General features: G+C 43.4%; 1 protein-coding gene across 5 annotated transcripts in view; it reads right to left on the reverse strand.

Annotated features, from left to right (window-relative positions):
- Positions 1-455: 455 nt before the first annotated feature.
- The window catches only part of FMN1 (formin 1), a 194,920-nt gene continuing 175,496 nt past the window's right edge, over positions 456-19,879 (reverse strand). For all 5 annotated transcript variants that reach the window (XM_075613256.1, XM_075613255.1, XM_075613253.1 and 2 more), the window contains 4 exons: positions 18,263-18,314; positions 16,942-17,091; positions 3,295-3,379; positions 456-1,388 (listed from right to left, as the gene is read on the reverse strand). In XM_075613256.1, the coding sequence (XP_075469371.1) occupies positions 1,344-1,388; positions 3,295-3,379; positions 16,942-17,091; positions 18,263-18,314 (332 nt within the window). In that variant the 3' untranslated portion in view covers positions 456-1,343. The remainder of the gene's footprint in view (positions 1,389-3,294; positions 3,380-16,941; positions 17,092-18,262; positions 18,315-19,879) is intronic.

Here is a 19,879-nt window from a genome sequence, read left to right on the forward strand (position 1 = left end):
CTCACTGTGTTACTGCGCATGATATCACTCGCTGTGTGTTCCTGCGCATGTCGCTCACTGTGTTATTGCGCATGATATCACTCGCTGTGTGTTACTGCACACACTATCACTCGCTGTGTGTTCCTGCGCATATCACTCACTCTGTTACTGCACACAATATCACTCGCTGTGTGTTCCTGCGCACGATATCACTCGCTGTGTGTTCCTGCGCATGTCGCTCACTGTGTTACTGCGCACGATATCACTCGCTGTGTGTTCCTGCGCACGTTATCACTTGATGTGGACGCTCAGTGGTCAGGACAGGTTTAAAATAATGATTGAGCAACTAATCCAGGAGAAGCGGCTTGTACCGTGATGTCCCGTTGCATCTGAGTGTTGACAAATAACCCTCCGAGTGGAAAATAACCAGGACTGGATGTCCCATGATAAGGATGGGAAGCAAAGATCAGATTCAGTTGTGGTACATACAGATGTTTTAATTCAGAGGTCTGTACACTGACAAACACACATACATAGTGCAAGGTTCTAGTAGCGTTTTTGGTTAAAGAGAATACGAGGTACTTTGCAGGTGGCGAGTCTTCTTACTGGACCAACATCTATAGAAAATTCAAGTTATTCTGTTTTCACAGAAGTTACTTTGAAGATCTGAACAAGAAGTTGGTGCTATCTGCCAAACTCAATGTAGGAATCCCATATAGGGAGATGTCTCATGTTAAGTCCAGTAACCAGTACCAACCCCTGCGAAGCAACCTACATACATACATAAATATATATCAAATATTCTATACAGGAATATACATGTGCATTCTATAAAAATAACAGAAATAAAACATTTGACACAAATAGATTTAATAAAGAAACCCAGGAAATTTCCAGCAATTTGTTTAGACGAGTGTGAGAAGAGTCCTAGATTTCATATTACATCAATGTGTGTGTTTGAAGCTTCCTCTCTCCCTCAGTGTATATATACAGCAATTATACAAACTTCCAGTACCACCAGACACATGATGCAGAGATGTAAATTTTGATGCTGCGCCGGTTGGTGTATATATAACAAGCAGAATTCTACACAAACACACGGCAGGATACACTTTCCATTCATTCAACCAGCAATCATTTCCAGGCTGTACACCTGTCGGGATAGTTTTCTTTCTTCACCTGTTCATTACTTTGCGGATCACTTTAATCCCTTCGCCGTGTCCCAGACAGGAGTTCATGACACGTTCCTCCCGTTTCTCGTTGCTGGTCTCACCTTCTCAGACAGATTCTCCGGCTGCCGGCGTCACTGTCTGGTTTGATACTGTAGTTGAGATCTCTTCCCGATGCCCGCTCCTGCACCTCTGTCAGTTGCCGGTGACTGTCGCTTCTTTCTGCCGCAGCCTCTCTTTCTGCATTTCAAGGAAAAATAAACTGATATTTGTTCTATTTAATATATATATGTATGTATATATGTATGTATATATGTAGCAAATGGAAATATTACTGTATGCTCATTTGCATGTCTTGGACAGGGCTTGCCCCCATGCCTTTCACCATTATCACCCAGCACACAGCGCTTCCACTGCAGCAAGGGATTCTGGGAAATGACATGCAAATGAGCACACAGTGCCGCATTTTGCTTCAAAACCATAAACATAGTTCCCTATAGGTTTAAGCTTGCTGCATGGTCACAGCTTTGAGCACAGCCAGAGTTAAGATGCATAGCCATCAAAGGTAGGCTTAAGCCTATAGGGAACCATGTTTATGGTTTTGAAGCTAAAGGTGGCACTGTGTGCTCATTTGCACGTTATTTCCCAGAATTCCTTCCTGCAGTGGAACTGCTGTGTGATAATGGTGAAAGGCGGGGTTGCAGACCATTTGCTATATGTTTTGCTGTTGAGGGTTTTTGTCACTTTTTTTACCCACCATAACTTAACTAAATATATATATATATATATATATATATATATATATATATATATATATATATATATATATATATATATATATATATATATATATATATACACACACACACATTTTTTTTTATTGGAATGTAATATGTGTATGTGTTTCTTACAGTCCACTAACTCAGTTCAAAGGAACATTTATTTCCCCCTCTATCACCTGGATAACACATTTTCACGGTTAGAACCCTTTGACTGCAGGAAAATACTGTATGTGTAGTTAATTGGTACATAATAATTTAATTCTCTGAGCCGTTTCCCTTCCTCTCGCTACCAAGTTACAGCCTTGACTAAGTTGGAGAAAGTGGCCTTGTGCAGCCACCCTCCTAATCGCATTCTCAGACTGGCTGCTGTGCCAGACATAACACAGAGACATCTCTCGTTAAGGCCGCCTAATGACGTCCTGTTCAGCGCACAGACTGGATCAGATTCTGTATGCGAGTGCTGCTCGGGAAGATGCTGATCCACTAATATTGTATATCTCCCTTAATACTATGCTGGTGAACAGTGTACTTCAGTATATACCTCGTAATATACAGGGGTTCCTCCTATACCTCCCAGTATACAGGGGCCCCCCTTATACTTCCCAGTATACAGGGCGATACCCTACACCTCCCAGTATATAAGGGCGACACCCTACACCTCCCAATTAAAAAGGGGCTTCCTCCTATGCCTCCCAGTATAACAGGGGCTCCCCCTATACCTCCCAGTATACAGGGGCTTCCTTCTCCCATACCTCACAGTATACAGGGGCTCCCCCTATACTTCCCTGTATAACAGTGGCTTCCTCCTCCTGTAACTCCCTGTATATAGGGGCTTCCTCCTCCCATACCTCCCAGTATACAGGGACTTCCTCCTCCTATACCTCCCGGTATACTGGGCTCCCAACTATACCTCCCAGTATACAGGAGCTCCCCCTATACCTCCCTGTATAACAGAGGATTCCTCCTCCTATACCTCCCAGTATACAGGGACTTCCTCCTCCTATACCTCCCAGTATACAGGGACTTACTCCTATACCTCCCAGTATACAGGGGCTTCCTCCTCCTATATCTCCCAGTATACATGTGCTTCCCCCTATACTTCCCAGTATACAGGGGAATCAGAAAATATATAACTTACTATGTACCGGCGACTGTGCTGTGGGGCAGACTATATTCATGAGATCTCGGGGAGGCGTTACATATTAAAATCGTATTTATCGCAGTGTAAGTGTCATCTTAACGTAAGAGCTGCTCACGCACAGCGAGGAGGGGAACCGGCAGCATTTCACAGGACACTCAGGTACAGGCGACAGTGACAAAATGTGGGTGACCTCGATATCTAATGGTGGTTTTACAATAATTACCAGGCTCGCTGCAGGGTTAATCTTCTTGGTCTCCACCTTCTTCTCCCCTGTCAGTTTGTTGACCGACTCCTGAGCCAAACGGAGTCTGAAACACATGAGAGAGAGAATTCAAAATCCCCTCCTTCGGCTGAAACGCTCGCCTGGAGACGAGAACGCCGCTGTCTGATTGCATCATCGGTAACGCGCTGATCCAGCTGCTCCCACCTCTTCAACCATACGTTGTTTTACTAATTCGTTTTTTCAGTTCTCTTCGCGACCATCCTTTATCAGGATACATTTATATAAGTGTTCCTAATGTGTTTATCTTCTTCGATAAACATTTTGTTACTCTGCACTTGATGAGGTCATCACGCCGGCATCAATTCCAAAGAATATTTATTAGATTATCAAATAATTCTTAAATGTTATAATCTCCTGTGACAGACATATCATTTTTTTTCCAGATAGTTTTTATTAGTTTTCAACATAGTACAAGTAATTGACATAATACTGTATATCCAACAATATGACCGTCTAAACATTATCCTCTACCAAATAGTAGTATTAAGTAGAAATTCAAAACAGTCTTAGTGGAGCACTACCACTCCGGTTATACTCAAGCTGCAGGTAATTTAGACCTTGGATCCGGCCTATTTCGGTCCACGTTGAGGGATCGGCTCTTACTGAGTAATATATATATATATATATATATATATACACTATGTTGGGGGAAGAAAGAAGCAGAGACAGGGAACGTCAACAGAAAGAGACGAGACGACAAGGAGGGACTGGAGGGGGAAGAGGAAGGAGGGGGGGACGGAATGGGTGGAGGTAAAGAGAGGGATCGGGTGGGGTAAGTGCCCCTCCCCACGTCCGACTCAGACATCTGTTTTTAATCATTTGTATTTAGTTTTTGGTAAATTACTACTAATCAATTAACTGATTTCCAGCCACGGGCCCCATGTTTTATGGAATTCGTCGGTTGAATGTTTTAGGAAGGCTGTCATTTTTTCCATAAGCATCACCTCGGTGGTTATTCTGCTTTCTACAGTTCGCCTTGAGGGGGGCGCTATTTTCTTCCGGGACGCTGCCACGGCACACCTAGCAGCTGTTAGTATAGATGACACTAGTTGTCCCATGGGCCGGCTGATATCTGCTACTGGCTTTGCAAGGAGAAAAGTCAATGGCTCCACAGAAATAGAGAGGCCTGTCACATCTTTAATGATAGTTTGGACAACGGCTCAAAACTTCTGAATCTCTGGACATGACCACCAAATGTGAACCATGTCACCTCTCTGCCCACAGCCCCATCCAACACAATTCTGATGTTGCCGGGTAGATCTGCTTCAGACGACTCGGTGTGAGATAGCAATGAGATAGGATTTTGTAAATATTCTCTTTGATTGTGGTACAGATAGAGGTCTTTGCAGCACACTCCAAAATATCCTCCCAGTCATCTCTATCAATTACTATGTTCAGGTCGACGCCCATTTGAGTATGTAATTATGATCGGGCGAGTCCACTGCGGACTCTATACCCGCATATATTTTTGTGATCAGGCCTTTTTGATAGGTACCTCTTCTGCATAGTGCTTCAAAATTTGAGAGACAGGAGGAAATTCCAATTCCGGGGAGATTTTTTGGAGAAAGTGCCGAATCTGTAAGTATTTAAACATAGAGAGATCAGGAGTCTCGTATTTGGTTTGTAGCTCCTGAAAGCTTAGAAATGTTCCATTATGTAATAAGTCGGCAATTGTCTTAATGTTTTTCTCTTTGAATTGGTCAAATTGTTTAGTATGATATCCCGGAGGGAAACTTGGATTATTAAAAAGTGGGGTAGGTTGCGAGTTGGTTGATATTAATTTGAATTTGCGCTTTAATTTGTTCCATACTTCCCATGTGCACCTCATCGGACCCAGCTCAAACAATTTAGCCTGTAGATCTTTTTTTTCCGCGGCCCACAGGGATGTTTGCAGAGAAGACGTTCTGGCGTACTGAGATTCAACAGCCAACCAGCAATGATGTGTTGGGTCGGCATTCCACATCACCGCTTGTCATAATTGAGCGGCTTGGTAATATTTTAAGATGTCTGAGACTACCCAGCCCCCCCATCCCCCCCTCATCTTCGATGTTAGCATGACTGGTCTAGCTGTTCTGGGCCTTTTGCCCTGCCAGATATAGTGGAATATTTTATTTTCTAGGTTTTTTAATTCGGACCCAGGGATCCTGACTGGCAGTGTCTGGAAGTAATATAATATAATAATCTTGGAAGTATATTCATTTTCACTGAAACTATTCTCCTGATTCAAGACACCTGGAGACCTTCCCAGCTCGTCAAATCTTTTTTTAATCTTATCAAATAGTGGATGGTAATTGCTTTGGTATAGAGAGTGGTAGAGCCTGGTCATATATACTCCCAAATATTTAATATGAGAGGAACTCCATCTGTAATTATAATTCAGCTTTAACAGCTTAACCTCAGGGTCCGGAAGATTCAAATTTAGAGCCTCTGACCTATTATTGATTTTATACCCTGAGATTCTCCCAAAATCCAACAGGGTTTTTTGCAGATTGGGCAGGGAGGTTTGAGGGCTGGTTGACGTTAGGATAATATCATCTGCAAATAGGGAAATTTTGTAGTTCGTTTTACCGATTTCTATTCCTTGGATATTTTTATCTGATCTTATAATTGCAGCTAGGGGTTCAATCGTTAAAGCGAAAAGAATAGGGGACAATGGACATCCCTGTCTTGTGCCATTTTTGATTCTTATTGGGTCTGGCCCATTTCCTGGGAGTTTAACTACAGCCGTCGGGTTTTGACATAATGCTCGTACTCCCTCTAAAAACGAATCTTTAAATCCGAATTTCTGCATTGTTTTGTCTAAGAATACCCAGTCTATTCTGTCGAACGCCTTCTCTGCATTGAGACTTAGAAGAATAGCTCTGGTTCCAGTGAGTCGAACATGGTCCACTAAATTTATTATTTTCCGAGTGTTATCCGAAGCTTGTCTACCCGACACAAATCCCACCTGGTCGACATGAATCAATCTTGGCAAGGATTTTGCCTATTCGCCAGGATTTTGCTGTATAATTTCAGATCGTTGTTTAGAAGAGAGATTGGGCGGTAGCTCCCACATTGCATGGGATCATTACCCTCTCTATGAATAATGGCCAGATTAGCGGTTGACAGTTACGGGAATTGGTTTTCCCCCTAGGAAGGAATTATACATTGCAACTAGATATGGAGAGAGAACAGGCAAAAACCTTTTATAATAGACGTTGGTGAATCCATCCGGGCCAGGAGATTTAGATACTTTTAATGTCTTGACTGCTTCTGCAAGTTCAGTCTTGGTAATCTTTCCGTTTAAGGCTCCGGATTCCTCCTCGGTTAGTTGGGGGAGATTACATTTTTCTAAATACTTAATTATAGCCTCAGAATTCTGCGGCTGTGATGTGCCCTTAGAGGAATTCAAGTTGTATAATTTTGTATAGAATTTAGTGAATTCCTGTGCGATTTTCTTCTTGTCGTATACAATATTGCCCTTTTTAACTTTGATTGCCGTTATTTGTGATCTCACCCACACCCCCATCAGCTTATTTGCAAGTAGTTTATCCACCTTATTTCCCTTGTCATAATATCTCTGATTAGTCCATTTCAGGGCTTTCTCCACGTCTTCCAATTGAAGTTGTCTTAGTTCTGATCTAGCCGCGACCAAGGATTTGTACAGTTTCTTTGTTGGGTTAGTTTTATGTAGTTGCTCTAGGTGTGTAATTTTATCGGTTAGTTCTTTGTATTTTTTTAGTTTGGATTTTTTCTTGTGGGATGCTATGGAAATGAAATCACCCATGATTGTGGCATTATCGGCTTCCCAGAGCATTGTCGGGGAGGACGCGGAGTCCCTGTTAATATTGCTTGTTTAATTCTGCATTCTATTTCAGGGTGATTGAGAAGGGAGTCATTTAATCTCCAACAAAAAGAATAGTTTTTGACAAAGGGGAGGGTGAGAGTGAGATCAATTAGCGCGTGGTCCGACCATGTGATAGGACCTACAGTATATCTGCACGCGACGAGGCCTGGAGAATATTTTTGGTTGCAAATAGATAATCTATTCTAGAGTAGGTCTGGTGAGGGGGGGGATAGAAGGTGTAATCGCTCTGGCCCCTGGCCCTGATGTTGAGCTCTCCATATGTCTGTCAGTGAGAAGTCCCATATTATATCTCTGAATTGTTTTGCTGTTCTCTGAATATGAAGGGAGTGAGACTGTCCTGGGACAGAAGATTTATCTACCTTAAGGTTGAGAACCATATTTAGGTCACCTCCCACTATCAGGGAGCACAGGTATTCTGGTTCAATTGTTTAGAGTACAGTTTCCAGAAAATCTGTCTGGTTCTCGTTTGGCGAATAGAGATTTACTAAGGTGACTGCGGAGCCGGAGAGGGATCCGCGAACTATCAGGTATCTACCTTCTGGATCTGTAAATGTTTTTTCTACACTGAAGGGAACACCCTTCCTAATTAAGATTGCCGCCCCTCTTTTCTTACTGCTAAACGAAGAATAGAATGCCTGTGGGAAAATATTTCTGAATGTGTTAGGAGGATCGGAGATACCAAAATTAGTCTCTTGGAGGAAGACTACATCTCCTCTTGATCTTTTAAGTTCCTGGAGCGCTAATCTCCTTTTCCCATTATTATGTAGCCCTTTAACATTCAGTGATATACATGTAAGTTTTATAGAGGTGGAGTTAGCCATAGTTAGTGACAATAAATTGAGAAACTAAGACTGGAGGGGTCTTTATATTTTTCAAAAGATTTTCCGAGTTTGTGATCTTGGATCACCTCATCCTCATGGATTTTTGCGGCTGCGGGGAAGGGGGGGGGTCGGGGAGGGAAGGGGGGGAAAGTACACAGGGGTTAAGACAAGAAGAATAGAAAAACAAGGGGGGCATAGAAAAAGCCCCAAAACGAGAGAGCCAGTCATCCAAGTGACTGGCCTTTAGGGTATAAATCCCTTTGGAGACACCCCCGATTCCGGGAATCCAGTGTCAGCGGAAGGGTGGTCAGGAGACCCTCCTTTGAGTTAGTGGACAGTTCCCCACCTCGTCAGCGAGTATTTCGATTAGGGTACCATGTATTTTGGTTTGTTTGTTGCCTGGTGTTAACATTGATGTTTTTGTTTGGGGGAGGAGAGGGGGAAGTGAGGGAGGGGTGAAGGGGACAGCGGGGAGAACGGAGGGGTGAGTGGGGAGAGGAAGGGATAGGGAAGAGGGACTCTGAACACATCCTTATTTTGTTTCGCTTATAATTATGGTCACAGGTTTACCCTTGTACTTGGTATCTATCACTCTAGAGACATATATATCTGTGAAAAACCAGATAAGTATAATTTGTTCTTCATTTGACATATAACTTTGAGTACTGGATATTAACATATTAACCTTTTCCATAACCATAATGCGGGGTAAGGGAGGAGGGGAGGACTCTGAACACATCCTTATTTTGCTTAGCTTATAATTATGATCGCTGGTTAACTCCTGTACTTAATATCTATCACTATAGACATATATATCCTTGAGAAACCAGGTAAATACAGTTTGTGCTTCATTTAGCACATCATTTTAAATTCAGGATATTAACATATTAACTTTTTCTATAACCAGAATGCAGGGTGAGGAGGGGGGAGGAGGGCGAGGGGGCATGGGGAGGGGAGAAGGGAGAAGTGGGGAGGGGAAAAGGCGGGAGATGGGGGAGGGAGGGAGATGGGGGAGGGAGGGAGAGAGGGGGGAGACGGGAGAAGGAGGGGTGGACTATGAAAGCATCCTTATTTTATTTAGCTTATAATTATGTTCGCTGGTTAACTACTGGACTTGATATCTATCTCTGTATAGACCTATATATCTGTAGGAAACACCGTTTCTTCTTCATTTAACATATAGTTATAAAGATAGGAATTTGCCATATTAACCTTTTCCATAACCAGTATGTGGGTGAAGGGGGGGGGGGGGAGGGAGAGTGGGTTGAGGGGTGGGGGGTGGAGGATGGGGGATGGGAGGGGGAGAGGAGGGGGAGCGGGGGGGGGCTCTGAACACATCCTTACTTTGTTTAGCTTACAATAATGATCGCTGGTTAACCACTGGACTTGATATCTATCACTCTATAGACGTATATATCTGTGGGAAACCAGGCAAATACAGTTTGGTCTTCATTTGACACATCGTTTTGAATACAGGATTTTACCATATTAACCTTTTCCACGACAGACATACTTTTAATGAAAACTTAGTGATTGATGAAAAATAAAAGGGGTCCCGTTACTTATGAGCACAGTGTATATTCAGAAAGTACTCTGCACAGGGAGCTGTGAGCAGCGGCTGCTGCTCCCTGGAGAAGGAAGTTATCAGGGATTAAGCCAGAGGGCTCCTGCTCATTATAAGGCTCCAAATAACAGCACCTACAGTAACGCAGTTAGTAGCATCCTCTGCCCAACTCATAATCAGATTATTTAAAAAAACACAAAACGAAAAAGATTTTTGTGTGGTGCTCAGAACAATAAGATGACATATGAAAAAGTATGAAAGTTCCAATAGGGGCAACCCGTGAGGTACCAATTGATAGATATATATGTAGGTTTAGATAGGTAGGTACAGCCTTGATAAAGCGCTACGGCCCGAAATGCGTATGTGGGGGTGGCAGGGGGAAACCTCCGTTTTTTCTGCATGACCAATAAATGATCATACTTTTATGGGTAACGCGCACTCAGTATTCTTTCTGGCTGTTCCAGTGCTCCGTTTTTCTCCATTCATCTTTTCCTTTAAAAAACTGTTATTAATCAGTGATTCTCTTACATGCAGAATGGACGCCCAAACCAGTATCACTATACCGGTGCCCGACACTTACAGCTGCTAACTCCACTTGCGTATTGCTAAAGCCCCATAACCCCTCCAAACACCACTATGGTTACCTGTAGAGTGGGAATTACTAGCATTCCAGGACTATGTCAATTCAAACGGGGAATGTATGGAAGGTTAAATAAGCATAATTATGCCCCTCTATAAAGCGTTAGTAAGACCACACCATGAATATGGAGTACCGTTTTGAACACCACTCCATAACAAAGACATTATGGAACTAGAAAATGTGCAAAAAGCCACCAAATTAATAACGGGGATGGAAAATCTGATTTATGATGAGAGACTAGCTCATTTAGATTTGTTTACATTAGTAAAGAGGCGTCTAAGAGGGGATATGATAACTATATACAAATTTATTCGGGGACAGTACAAGGAGCTTTCAAAATAACTATTTATCCCCAGGGCCGTACAAAGGACTCAGGGCCATCCCTCAAGTTTGGAGAAAAGGAGATTTCACCAGCAACAAAGGAAAGGGTTCTTTACAGTAAGGGCAGTTACAGTGTGGAATTCATTACCCATGGACACTGTGATGGCAGATACAATATATATCTTTAAAAGAAGCTTGGGCATATTTTTTAGAAAGGAAAGGTATACAGGGATATACCGAATAAGTAAAAATGGGAAGGATGTTGATCCAGGGAGTCATCTGATTGCCATTATTGGAGCCAGGAAGGAATGTATTTATCCGCTTATGAGATCATTGGATGTTATGTCACTGGGGTTTTTTGTTTGCCTTCCTCTACATCAAAATACTATAAATACAAATATTTGATAAGTAACTGTAGTCTAAATTTAGCATAGGTTGAACTTAATGGACATATGTCTTTTTTCAACCTCATCTATGTAACTGTGTAACCTATTGTAGCTGGCTTGTCAAGGGTTCTACTGCTTTTAATAATCATTAAAGATGACTGGTAGACGCCCAGTGTCATTGGCAGTGATGCTGCACTCGGACTGCGCGAGTCCTGGACAGATTCTGCTCTCTCCGGGAACTAGCATCCACGATAGGAGGAGTCAGGAGGAGCCTTGGAACGTGAGTAAGCGTGAAATATGAGCATGTGCCACGTGCGATTGTTCAAAAGGAGGACTTTCAGTGTCAACTCATCACCAGACTTTGTAATGAAAACAGCATGGCTGGCCTGAGAAATTCCATGTTCTAACAGGAGCCTTAATTACACCTCACTCTGCGTAATACCGCACACAGAGTCCAGAGCAAAAAGCACGGGGAGCTAAATGATTCCTCCTAATTACACACTACCAACAATCACAGCAATGAGAACAGAACGATGACCCACTGGCATCCAGAACGGCCAGTTGCACAGATCAAAGGAACAAAGGGAAACAGCGCCAGGATCTGCAGGACCTGTCCAAACTGGAAGTATTTGTATTTTATCTAACGAAATACAAACTGGAGCAACAATCTGATGAATGCCCCCATTAACTTGCAGCAGGCAGCATTATATATTCATTTGTATATCTATAAATCACTGTTCTCTTTTTAATGTAATCAAGAACCACCTTCAACAAATGTCTCACTCACAGGAACGCCAAGAACTCTCGTGCTGTTTACTTCCCAAATAAACATTCACCGAACCGATATCTGCACAGGAACAGTGTCATGTTGTTCAGCATAAAACACCCCCCACCTATCGGACATCTCGGTACGTCAAAATAGGGGACAAGTGTGTCCTAGAAAAGGCTTAACCCTTTCCTCACCACAGAAGGAATAAAGCAAAAGTAACTGTTAAATAAACTGTGTTTTGTGCTCATAGTGCTTTGTTTCACCAGGGAAGATACAACGCAGAAATCAGCACAGGGATCCACAGATAATTTTACTCTGAAAGGACATTAAAAAAAATATAGAATTTGACCTCAATATTAGAAGGGTAGCAGACTTGCTAAAGAGAGGAAATTCTGTCCCTCCAGGAGCTCCGAGGTAAATTTCAAGTACAAGACCTCAAACCGTTTAAATTCCTTCAAATTAGGCACTTTCTTATAGCGCTCTCCCAAACCGCCAAATTTCCCAAACCGACCAAATTTGAGTCCCTCTGCATCAAGGGTTGTTACCAGAAGGGATTGATCTCAGAGATCTATAGGGGGTTAGAGCCAACATCGGAGAACCCAAGCCATGCAAAAGTGGTGTGCAGACCGTAACCTACAACTAGTTATGGATGATTGGAAGGACGTCTGGGAGGCAGCATCCAAGACCTCAATTTGCCCCATCACAAAAGAAAATATCTACAAAATTCTATTCCAGTGGTACCTAACCCCGAGTAGACTGAGCCAGATGTTCCCCGGCACGCCAGATCTGTGCTGGAGGGGATGTGGTCAAAGAGGAGACATGGCCCACATTTGTTGGCCATGCCCAGAGATCCAGGGGTTCTGGTCTAAGATCCAGAAACTACTCTGTGAAACCTCGGGGCTGGAAATTCCCCTGGACCCTCTGACCTTTCTGTTAGGAAAACAAGTTGATGGTCCTCCCGCTCCCCTAAACACACTTATCTCCGCCATTCTAACTGCTGCAAGGTGCTCTATCGAGCTGCTTGGAAGCAGGTAAAAGCACCCTCAAAAAATACGGTCACTAAAAGAATTACCACGGTTATGACCATGGAAAAACTTACGGCCATGCTCACACAGAAAATCCCCCAGTTCTACAACACCTGGGGGCCATGGCTAGACCGCAGAGGCCCAACTCTCCCACAAATAAGCACCCGAACCAGTTGATCCCTCCTGCGGGAGAAGGATGAAAAGGAGTCGGCCACTCCTCTTCCCCCCTCCCCCGACCCCTCCCCTCCCCCCCAGACCTTTCCCTCCCCCCTCTGTTTATCTACCACACTACCCCCTTCCCCCGCCCCTGTCAGCCCCCTCCCCGCCCCCAACAAAAAATGAAAATGCTTTATTGGTTTCAATGATTGTAGTCTATATGTTATGTGCAAATGAACGCAATGTATCTGTATATGTTCCCTGTTTGTTTCCAATAAAGGAAAAAGATTGGGGGAAAAAAAAATAGAATAGAATTTAACAGCAGATAAAAATGTGGCCCCCCGTGTCTGCCCATTTTCCCATCTGCTGTAAAACCTCAGACCCCCCATTTGATTCTTGGCTTTTTGTAAAAATATTTAGCCTTGTGTTTTTCAAATTCCCTTTACTGTATTAGCCTCTACAACCTCTCTTGGGTGGCTATTCCATTAATTTCCCACCCTTTCCATGAAAAAAGTAGTTCCTCATACTTCTGCAGAACCGGCCACCCTCCAGATTTAGAGCATGACCTCTTATTCTAGCATTTCTCCTTCTCTGAAATATACTTTTTTCCGGAACTGTTGAAACTCATTGGGTTCTAAAACATTTCTATCATGCCGCTCCTCTCATTTCTCGCCTGTAAGCTGTACATACTGTATCAAGGTCCTTCAGCTTTTCCTGGTAAGTTTTATGATGTAAATCATGCACCATTTTAGTAGCCATTCTTTGAACAATCTCCAATGTATTTATTTCCTTCTGGAGATCTGGACTCCAGAACTGAACACAATACTCTACTGGAGATCTCATCAATGATCTATAAAGTGGCATCACCACCTCTCCCCAATACAACCTAACATCCTGCTGACTTTCCCCATTGCTTTGTTACAATCGCTCGCCTACTTTTAAGTCAGCTGAAATCATGACTCCCATGTTCCTTTCTAATAGTTGGCAATACAATGCCATGAATGATGTATTCTGCCTTTAAATGACTCAAATGCATTTTTTCTTGCACTTCTTGGCATTACATTGTAATTGCCACACTCTTGACCATTCCTTGATTTTACCTAGATCATTAATCATTTAGTTCACCCCCATGGAGTGTCAACACTGTTGCAGATCTTTTAGTCATCTGCAAAAAGGCACACTTTGTCTTTAATATCGTTATTAGTGACATTACAAAATGATATTAAAAAGAGTACAGGTCCCAGTACAGATCTCTGAGATACTCCAACCACCAGCTTCCTCTCCTCTGAAAGTACACCATTTACCACAACTCTGTGTTGCTTATCCTACAACCAACGTCATATCCATTCAACCATCTTAGAATCCAATCCCAATTACTGAAACTCATTTATCAGTTTTCTATGTGGGAGTGTCAAAGGCCTTACTAAAATCCAGATACACTACGTCTACTGCTCCACCCTGATCTTGACCGTAGTCATCCAGTCAAGAAAAAATCAATTCGATTTGTCCCACATGATCTCCCCCCAGTAAATCAGTGCTGCCTGGGATCTTGTAAGTTGCGGGACATTCAATAATCAACAATTCTATCTTTCAGCGATGTTTCCAACAATTACCAGCAATTACCTCACTACTGACATTGCGCTCACAGGAATTAACACCTGTTAATAGTGACTGGTTAACTAGTTCTGTTAATGGTGTTGCCAGCCTACCCCTTGGATGTATCCCATGAAGCCCCATTGACTTGCCCACATTCAGTTTTGAAAGCTCCAGTAGAACTTTCTCATCTGTAAATGAACTTGTGTCCAGCCCCTTTCCATTTATATTCCTGTGATCCCACTGTGGTGCCTCTCCTCCTCTCCTTCTCTCCTTCTCTCCTCCTCTCCTTCTCTCCTTCACCTGTACAGACCGAGTGAAAATAATTAGAAATGTTTTCTAATATTCCCTCAACATGGCTGTCCTCTTGTTTCTTACAATTTCACCTTGTGTTTTTTTCCTCATATGCCTAAAAAAGGTTTTGCCCCCTTCTTTACTGACAGGGCTATTTTCTCTTCTGTTTGGCCGTTGCACATCTGATTATCTGCTTAGCCTCCTTCTGCCTGACCTCGCTGTCCATCTTCCTTTTTTCCATGTCTGCCTAGACTTGATAAACGTTGTCTTTGTAGTCCTCACAATACCTGCCACCTTCTTTGGTAACTACATCGTTGTTCTTTTCCTTGCGATTTTACTAAACCGGTCTGACGCACAGGTCTGTTACTGTTGGTATTGCATCTGTCAGACAGGCTTTTATTCGTCTTCCGTGTGCAAAAAACCCCGGAGCTAAGAGATTTACATATAACCCAGAACATCTTCACAGTGCTAAGTGTGTTTTCTCCTGTGTTGCAACAGGGGGTAGGGGGGGGGAGTATGAAGAATCGGGGTCTGGGCTTTGAATAAAACAATAAAAGCAACTGAACAGGCTTGGGACATGTTAGAAAACAACCCTAGCATGTACTTTTATCTGCTCCCTGACTTTGCTCCTGTATCTACTTTATATTCCATCAAAGGAAGCTGTGTATAATCATCTGGAAATTTCAGCAATAACATGGTGCCACTTAAAAAACATCACCGCTGTGCTGCTGGGGTTTTACATGTCCCAAAGGAGACTGCAGATTCAGCTACAGACTATTAAATGCATCTGGCTACCCTTTTCCCACCGCACTGCTTTACACTATTTAAATCTCTTAATTGATTTATTCAAGTCAATAAAATAAATGCCACAGTGGCTCACGCTGCTCAGTTTCCAGTTTTACTGCGGAGCGAGACGTCCGTCCGACATTGAAGGAGGAAAGCTCGGATAGAGGAGGGCACCGTAATATGCTGGAATCAACAAGTCTTTTATTAGACCAATATAAATAAATGTATAATACACAGATGGGTTCGCAGAGAAGCTGGTGGGGCCCACCTAGGTGTCAGGGAGGTGGTAGCGTGCGTGTTCAGCGGAGTGAACAGTTATCAGACGTACTCCGTTTAGAAATAAACTGTATAATGAGGACCCCTTGTAGCCAACTATCTTCACTGACCTCGATAAATCACGAGAGGTGGAGCCAGAGAGGAGTCAAACTCTCCTATCGTTTATTAGCAGTGAAGCTGCCGTTCTATAGAGCAGCCCTGAGCGTGCAGCTCCCCCCACGCGGACCGCTGGTTTATATGAAATCTATGCATACAGCAGTTCAGATAAATGTAGCTGTGTGGACTTTATGTGTAATGAGACATGGGCTTCCCATATCCCTTGGGTTTATTCTGTAGTGCTGTTGCTTTGGCCCTTGTAATGGGTTGCTACACTCCTATCTGCGAACTCAGGAGATGAGATACAAAAGTCACATCCACTCTTACTGTAAGTCTTTTCTTGCCCGAAACCCCTTGGCTGTTAGCAGGCCAGTAACATATTGTGCTGCAATGCACTGCAAACGCCTCTGGCAGCAAAAAGGTTAAAAATCGTGTTGGATTTGAGCACAAAAGCCCACCCCCTCTTGTTGATGCGTCTGAGTAATTTCGGGGAATTTTTTTTTTTGATCAATGCCAAAATATCCTAATGTGCAGCAGATGATACAGCGCTTTTCTATTAGGGTTTGGGGCTCCATGGCAACACCTCGGCCACCGCAGTGTTAATTCTTGCAGTGCACGAGCCCACATGAAGCAAAATACGGGGCTCCTCGGCGCTGACTGTCACAGCTAATCCCAGCTTGTTCCGTGTAACGCAGACACGAAAGACAATGAAAAAAATGCAGCAGCAAAGGCTGAGGAATCTGTTCCAAATTAGCAGAGGTCTCCTTTCATTTTACTAGCAAGTAATTGGAAGTGATAAAGAAAAGTGTAACTTATCGGATCTGGCGTGTTTATCTTTCCGTGAGGACAGGCGGCCGCTAGTGGGTTCCCTCTGGAGCCCTGGGGGGGAATCACCTTCCCTTGATGTCCATTTGATCCGAAAAGAAAACAAAGGCGCCTGTGGAATGAGTGAGCATAATTTGGGCGTCCCAGATGCTCTGTAATGCAAGGAAGGATCTTGATTGGAAACGTACCTTTCTGCGGAGAGGACTTTGCTCTCTCGCTTCCACACGCCCTTGAAGTCACCGCAGAATTCATACCACACCGTGAAGAAGGAGTTGGGGTTGATATCCTTTTCGCCGGCCTTTGGCTTCAACCCAAAATATCCGACTGTTTCTTCAAAGCTGGGAGCGGGAAATGGAGCTGTCAGCAAACAAGATCCCCCGGGGAGACGTTATGTTCCCCACCCACCCCCCTCACACGGCCTGTTTCTGGCTCTGCAGACAAGACACCAATAATTGCAATGACTTCCTACCATCAAACACTCATTCCTACAAGTATCGTCTTATTCCTGCCTCCTGCACTCGGAGCCAAATCTGCTTATGTAAATGTCTCACAAAACACATGGACTCAAATAAATTGAAAGCACTCAGCCATGCAACACATTGTCTACTATTTGTCGTTTGACAGCATTTCATAATTCAAGAGATGTTTAATAAAACCCTAAATCTTAAGAGTGCAGTAGCATGGTATATATATATATATATATGTATATATATATATATATATATATATATATTTATTTGTATTTGTTAGAAATACATTGCTAACTGAAGAGATGACAAAGTTTGCAGCTGTCAGGGATGAGTTATGAAGCATTTCTTAGGAAACTCACATTGTGGACATACATATATACACACACACACACATATATATATATATATATATATACATATACACACACACACACATATATACACACAGACATATATATCATATTTAAGGGGCCATGGTCTTGTATTCTATTATTACTTTTTCAAAGCAAAAAGAGTGCGAGAAGCTTTCGTAATGTAACAGGATGAATGTTTCCCACTTTTAAGCAGAGATGTAAGTTTGAGTAATTTGAAAGCAAAATGTTTAAGAAAGCTGTTGGCAAAGCTAAATAAGGTGTTTTTCTCAATACCCCCCGGTTGTGATGAGGTTGCTTTGCTTGGTTGTGGAGCAGCTGCCATTACCACCTACTATTCTTGTTTTCTGTTTTGCCATTTGCTGTTCAGCAAACCTTCACCTCAAGGGTGCTGCAGGTCTGTGCTCAGCCACAATTTACTGTCTTAATATCCCTGCTCTTGTCTGGCAGGATGACAAACTGCACAGGAGATCAGAGCCTTTAATGAGACCTCGAATGTGGCCTAAACACCGGCCAGATCACCCCCCTGCCCTAAAACGACATTGTATGAAAATGAACAGCAGGATAACCCTGTTTCAGGTGCTTAGAATTAGCCACTGGTGGACAGCCTGTGTCGCTCCGTGGAGAGAAGAGTTCACTGCTGGTTCTCTTGCCCACCGCTCATTTACCTGCTCTGTGCTTTGCTCAAATTGTTTTCCTCCGTCTTATGTTCTTCTTTGGCTGCAAAAAAATACAGTGTTCTTACTAATACTGCGCAGAGCCTCATACAAGTATAGACTTAGAAAGACATTGTTTGTCCCAAGAGATTGTCACCACATTCCCATGAATGAGACCCCCAGGGGAAAAGTCACCATAGATGGTATGTTTCCAGCAGCTTAAGTGGAAGATGTGAAAGTCTTCCAGATATAAAATGGTGCAAATACCAGCAGCAGATTCCTCAGAGAAAACCCAATCATTTACTATTGGATCGTTAGCTTTGATAAATCTGGTGATATTTTGGGTTGTGGGTTTGCAGTCAAAATACTTTGATACAAAGAATGATCACACAACCACTAAACTGGATAAAAGAGGGAGAGGGCTAGAGGGATAGAGGGAGAGGTGATGGAGAGGGGGAGAGAAAAAGAGAGGGGGTAGAGAGAAGTGGGGGGAGAGAGGGTAAGAGAGTGGGGAGGGAGAGAGGTGGGAAGAGAGGGGGAGAGAGATAGATGGGGAAAAGAAAGAGGGGGTAGTGGGAGGACGGGAGAGAGGGGGGGAGAGAGATAGATGGGGGAAAGAAAGAGAGGGGGTAGTGAGAGGAGGGGAGAGAGTGGGGAGGGAGAGAGGGGAGAGAGGGATAGATGGGGGGAGAGAGAGATAGATGGGGGAGAGAGTGGGTAGTGAGAGGTGCGGAGAGAGAGGAACAGCAGCATTAACAAGCTGTAACTAAACATTTTCCATACTCTGATTTCACTGGTGCCTAATATCCTGCCGTCTTTGTGAAAACATTTGAAGGAGGTAATATCCCTACGGATTACATCAGGGGAATGACGGGCTGAGCTACAGAGCCCACACGGTGCATGATAAATAACAGAACTCCCACCCTATGTTCTGTGACCAGAGCTGATCATATCACAATGTTTTGAACTTGGGAAAATGACCTTTGGTAATAAGGTACCTAATGTGGTCTAGGACATTTGGTCGCGGCCATTTCGCCACGACCAAATGACTGCCAGCACTTCGCCGCGACTCACCCCGCCACTGGAACCTGTCGCCGTACACTTAGCCGCTCAGGTAAGTGCCTAAACCCCCTACCCTAACCACTAAAGCCCTTAAATTAACCCCCTACCCTAACCACTAAAGCCCTTAAATTAACCGCCTACCCTAAACAGTCATAAAACTTACCATACAAGCGGCCGGCAGTGGGGATTCCAGCAGTGGATCGGCCGGGGTGGAGAGTCCGTCTGTGGCCAAATGCCGGCGGCCATTTGGTCGCAGCCGCGACCAAATGTCCCATTCCGTTACCAATTTGCAGTAGCAACACATCTGAGGTTGCCCACCTAACCACCCAGAGACAACCTGGAGACGTGACTCGCTACATATTACTTTATGTAACAAATCCTGGCATTGCCTCCACCCGTGTGCATCCCACTGTCACGCCCCCACCTGTTCCAATCCCTCAAACATCAATACGATATACAAAAACAGGAGCGCAGAGACACACCTGTGTTAGAGAAAATCACTTTATCACATATAGTGTCAATATTAAAAACGTTCATATAATGTAACAACGTAGGGCGCGCTTCCCC

Source organism: Ascaphus truei, chromosome 9 (assembly GCF_040206685.1).
Source record: "Ascaphus truei isolate aAscTru1 chromosome 9, aAscTru1.hap1, whole genome shotgun sequence".
Classification (NCBI taxonomy): domain Eukaryota; kingdom Metazoa; phylum Chordata; class Amphibia; order Anura; family Ascaphidae; genus Ascaphus; species Ascaphus truei.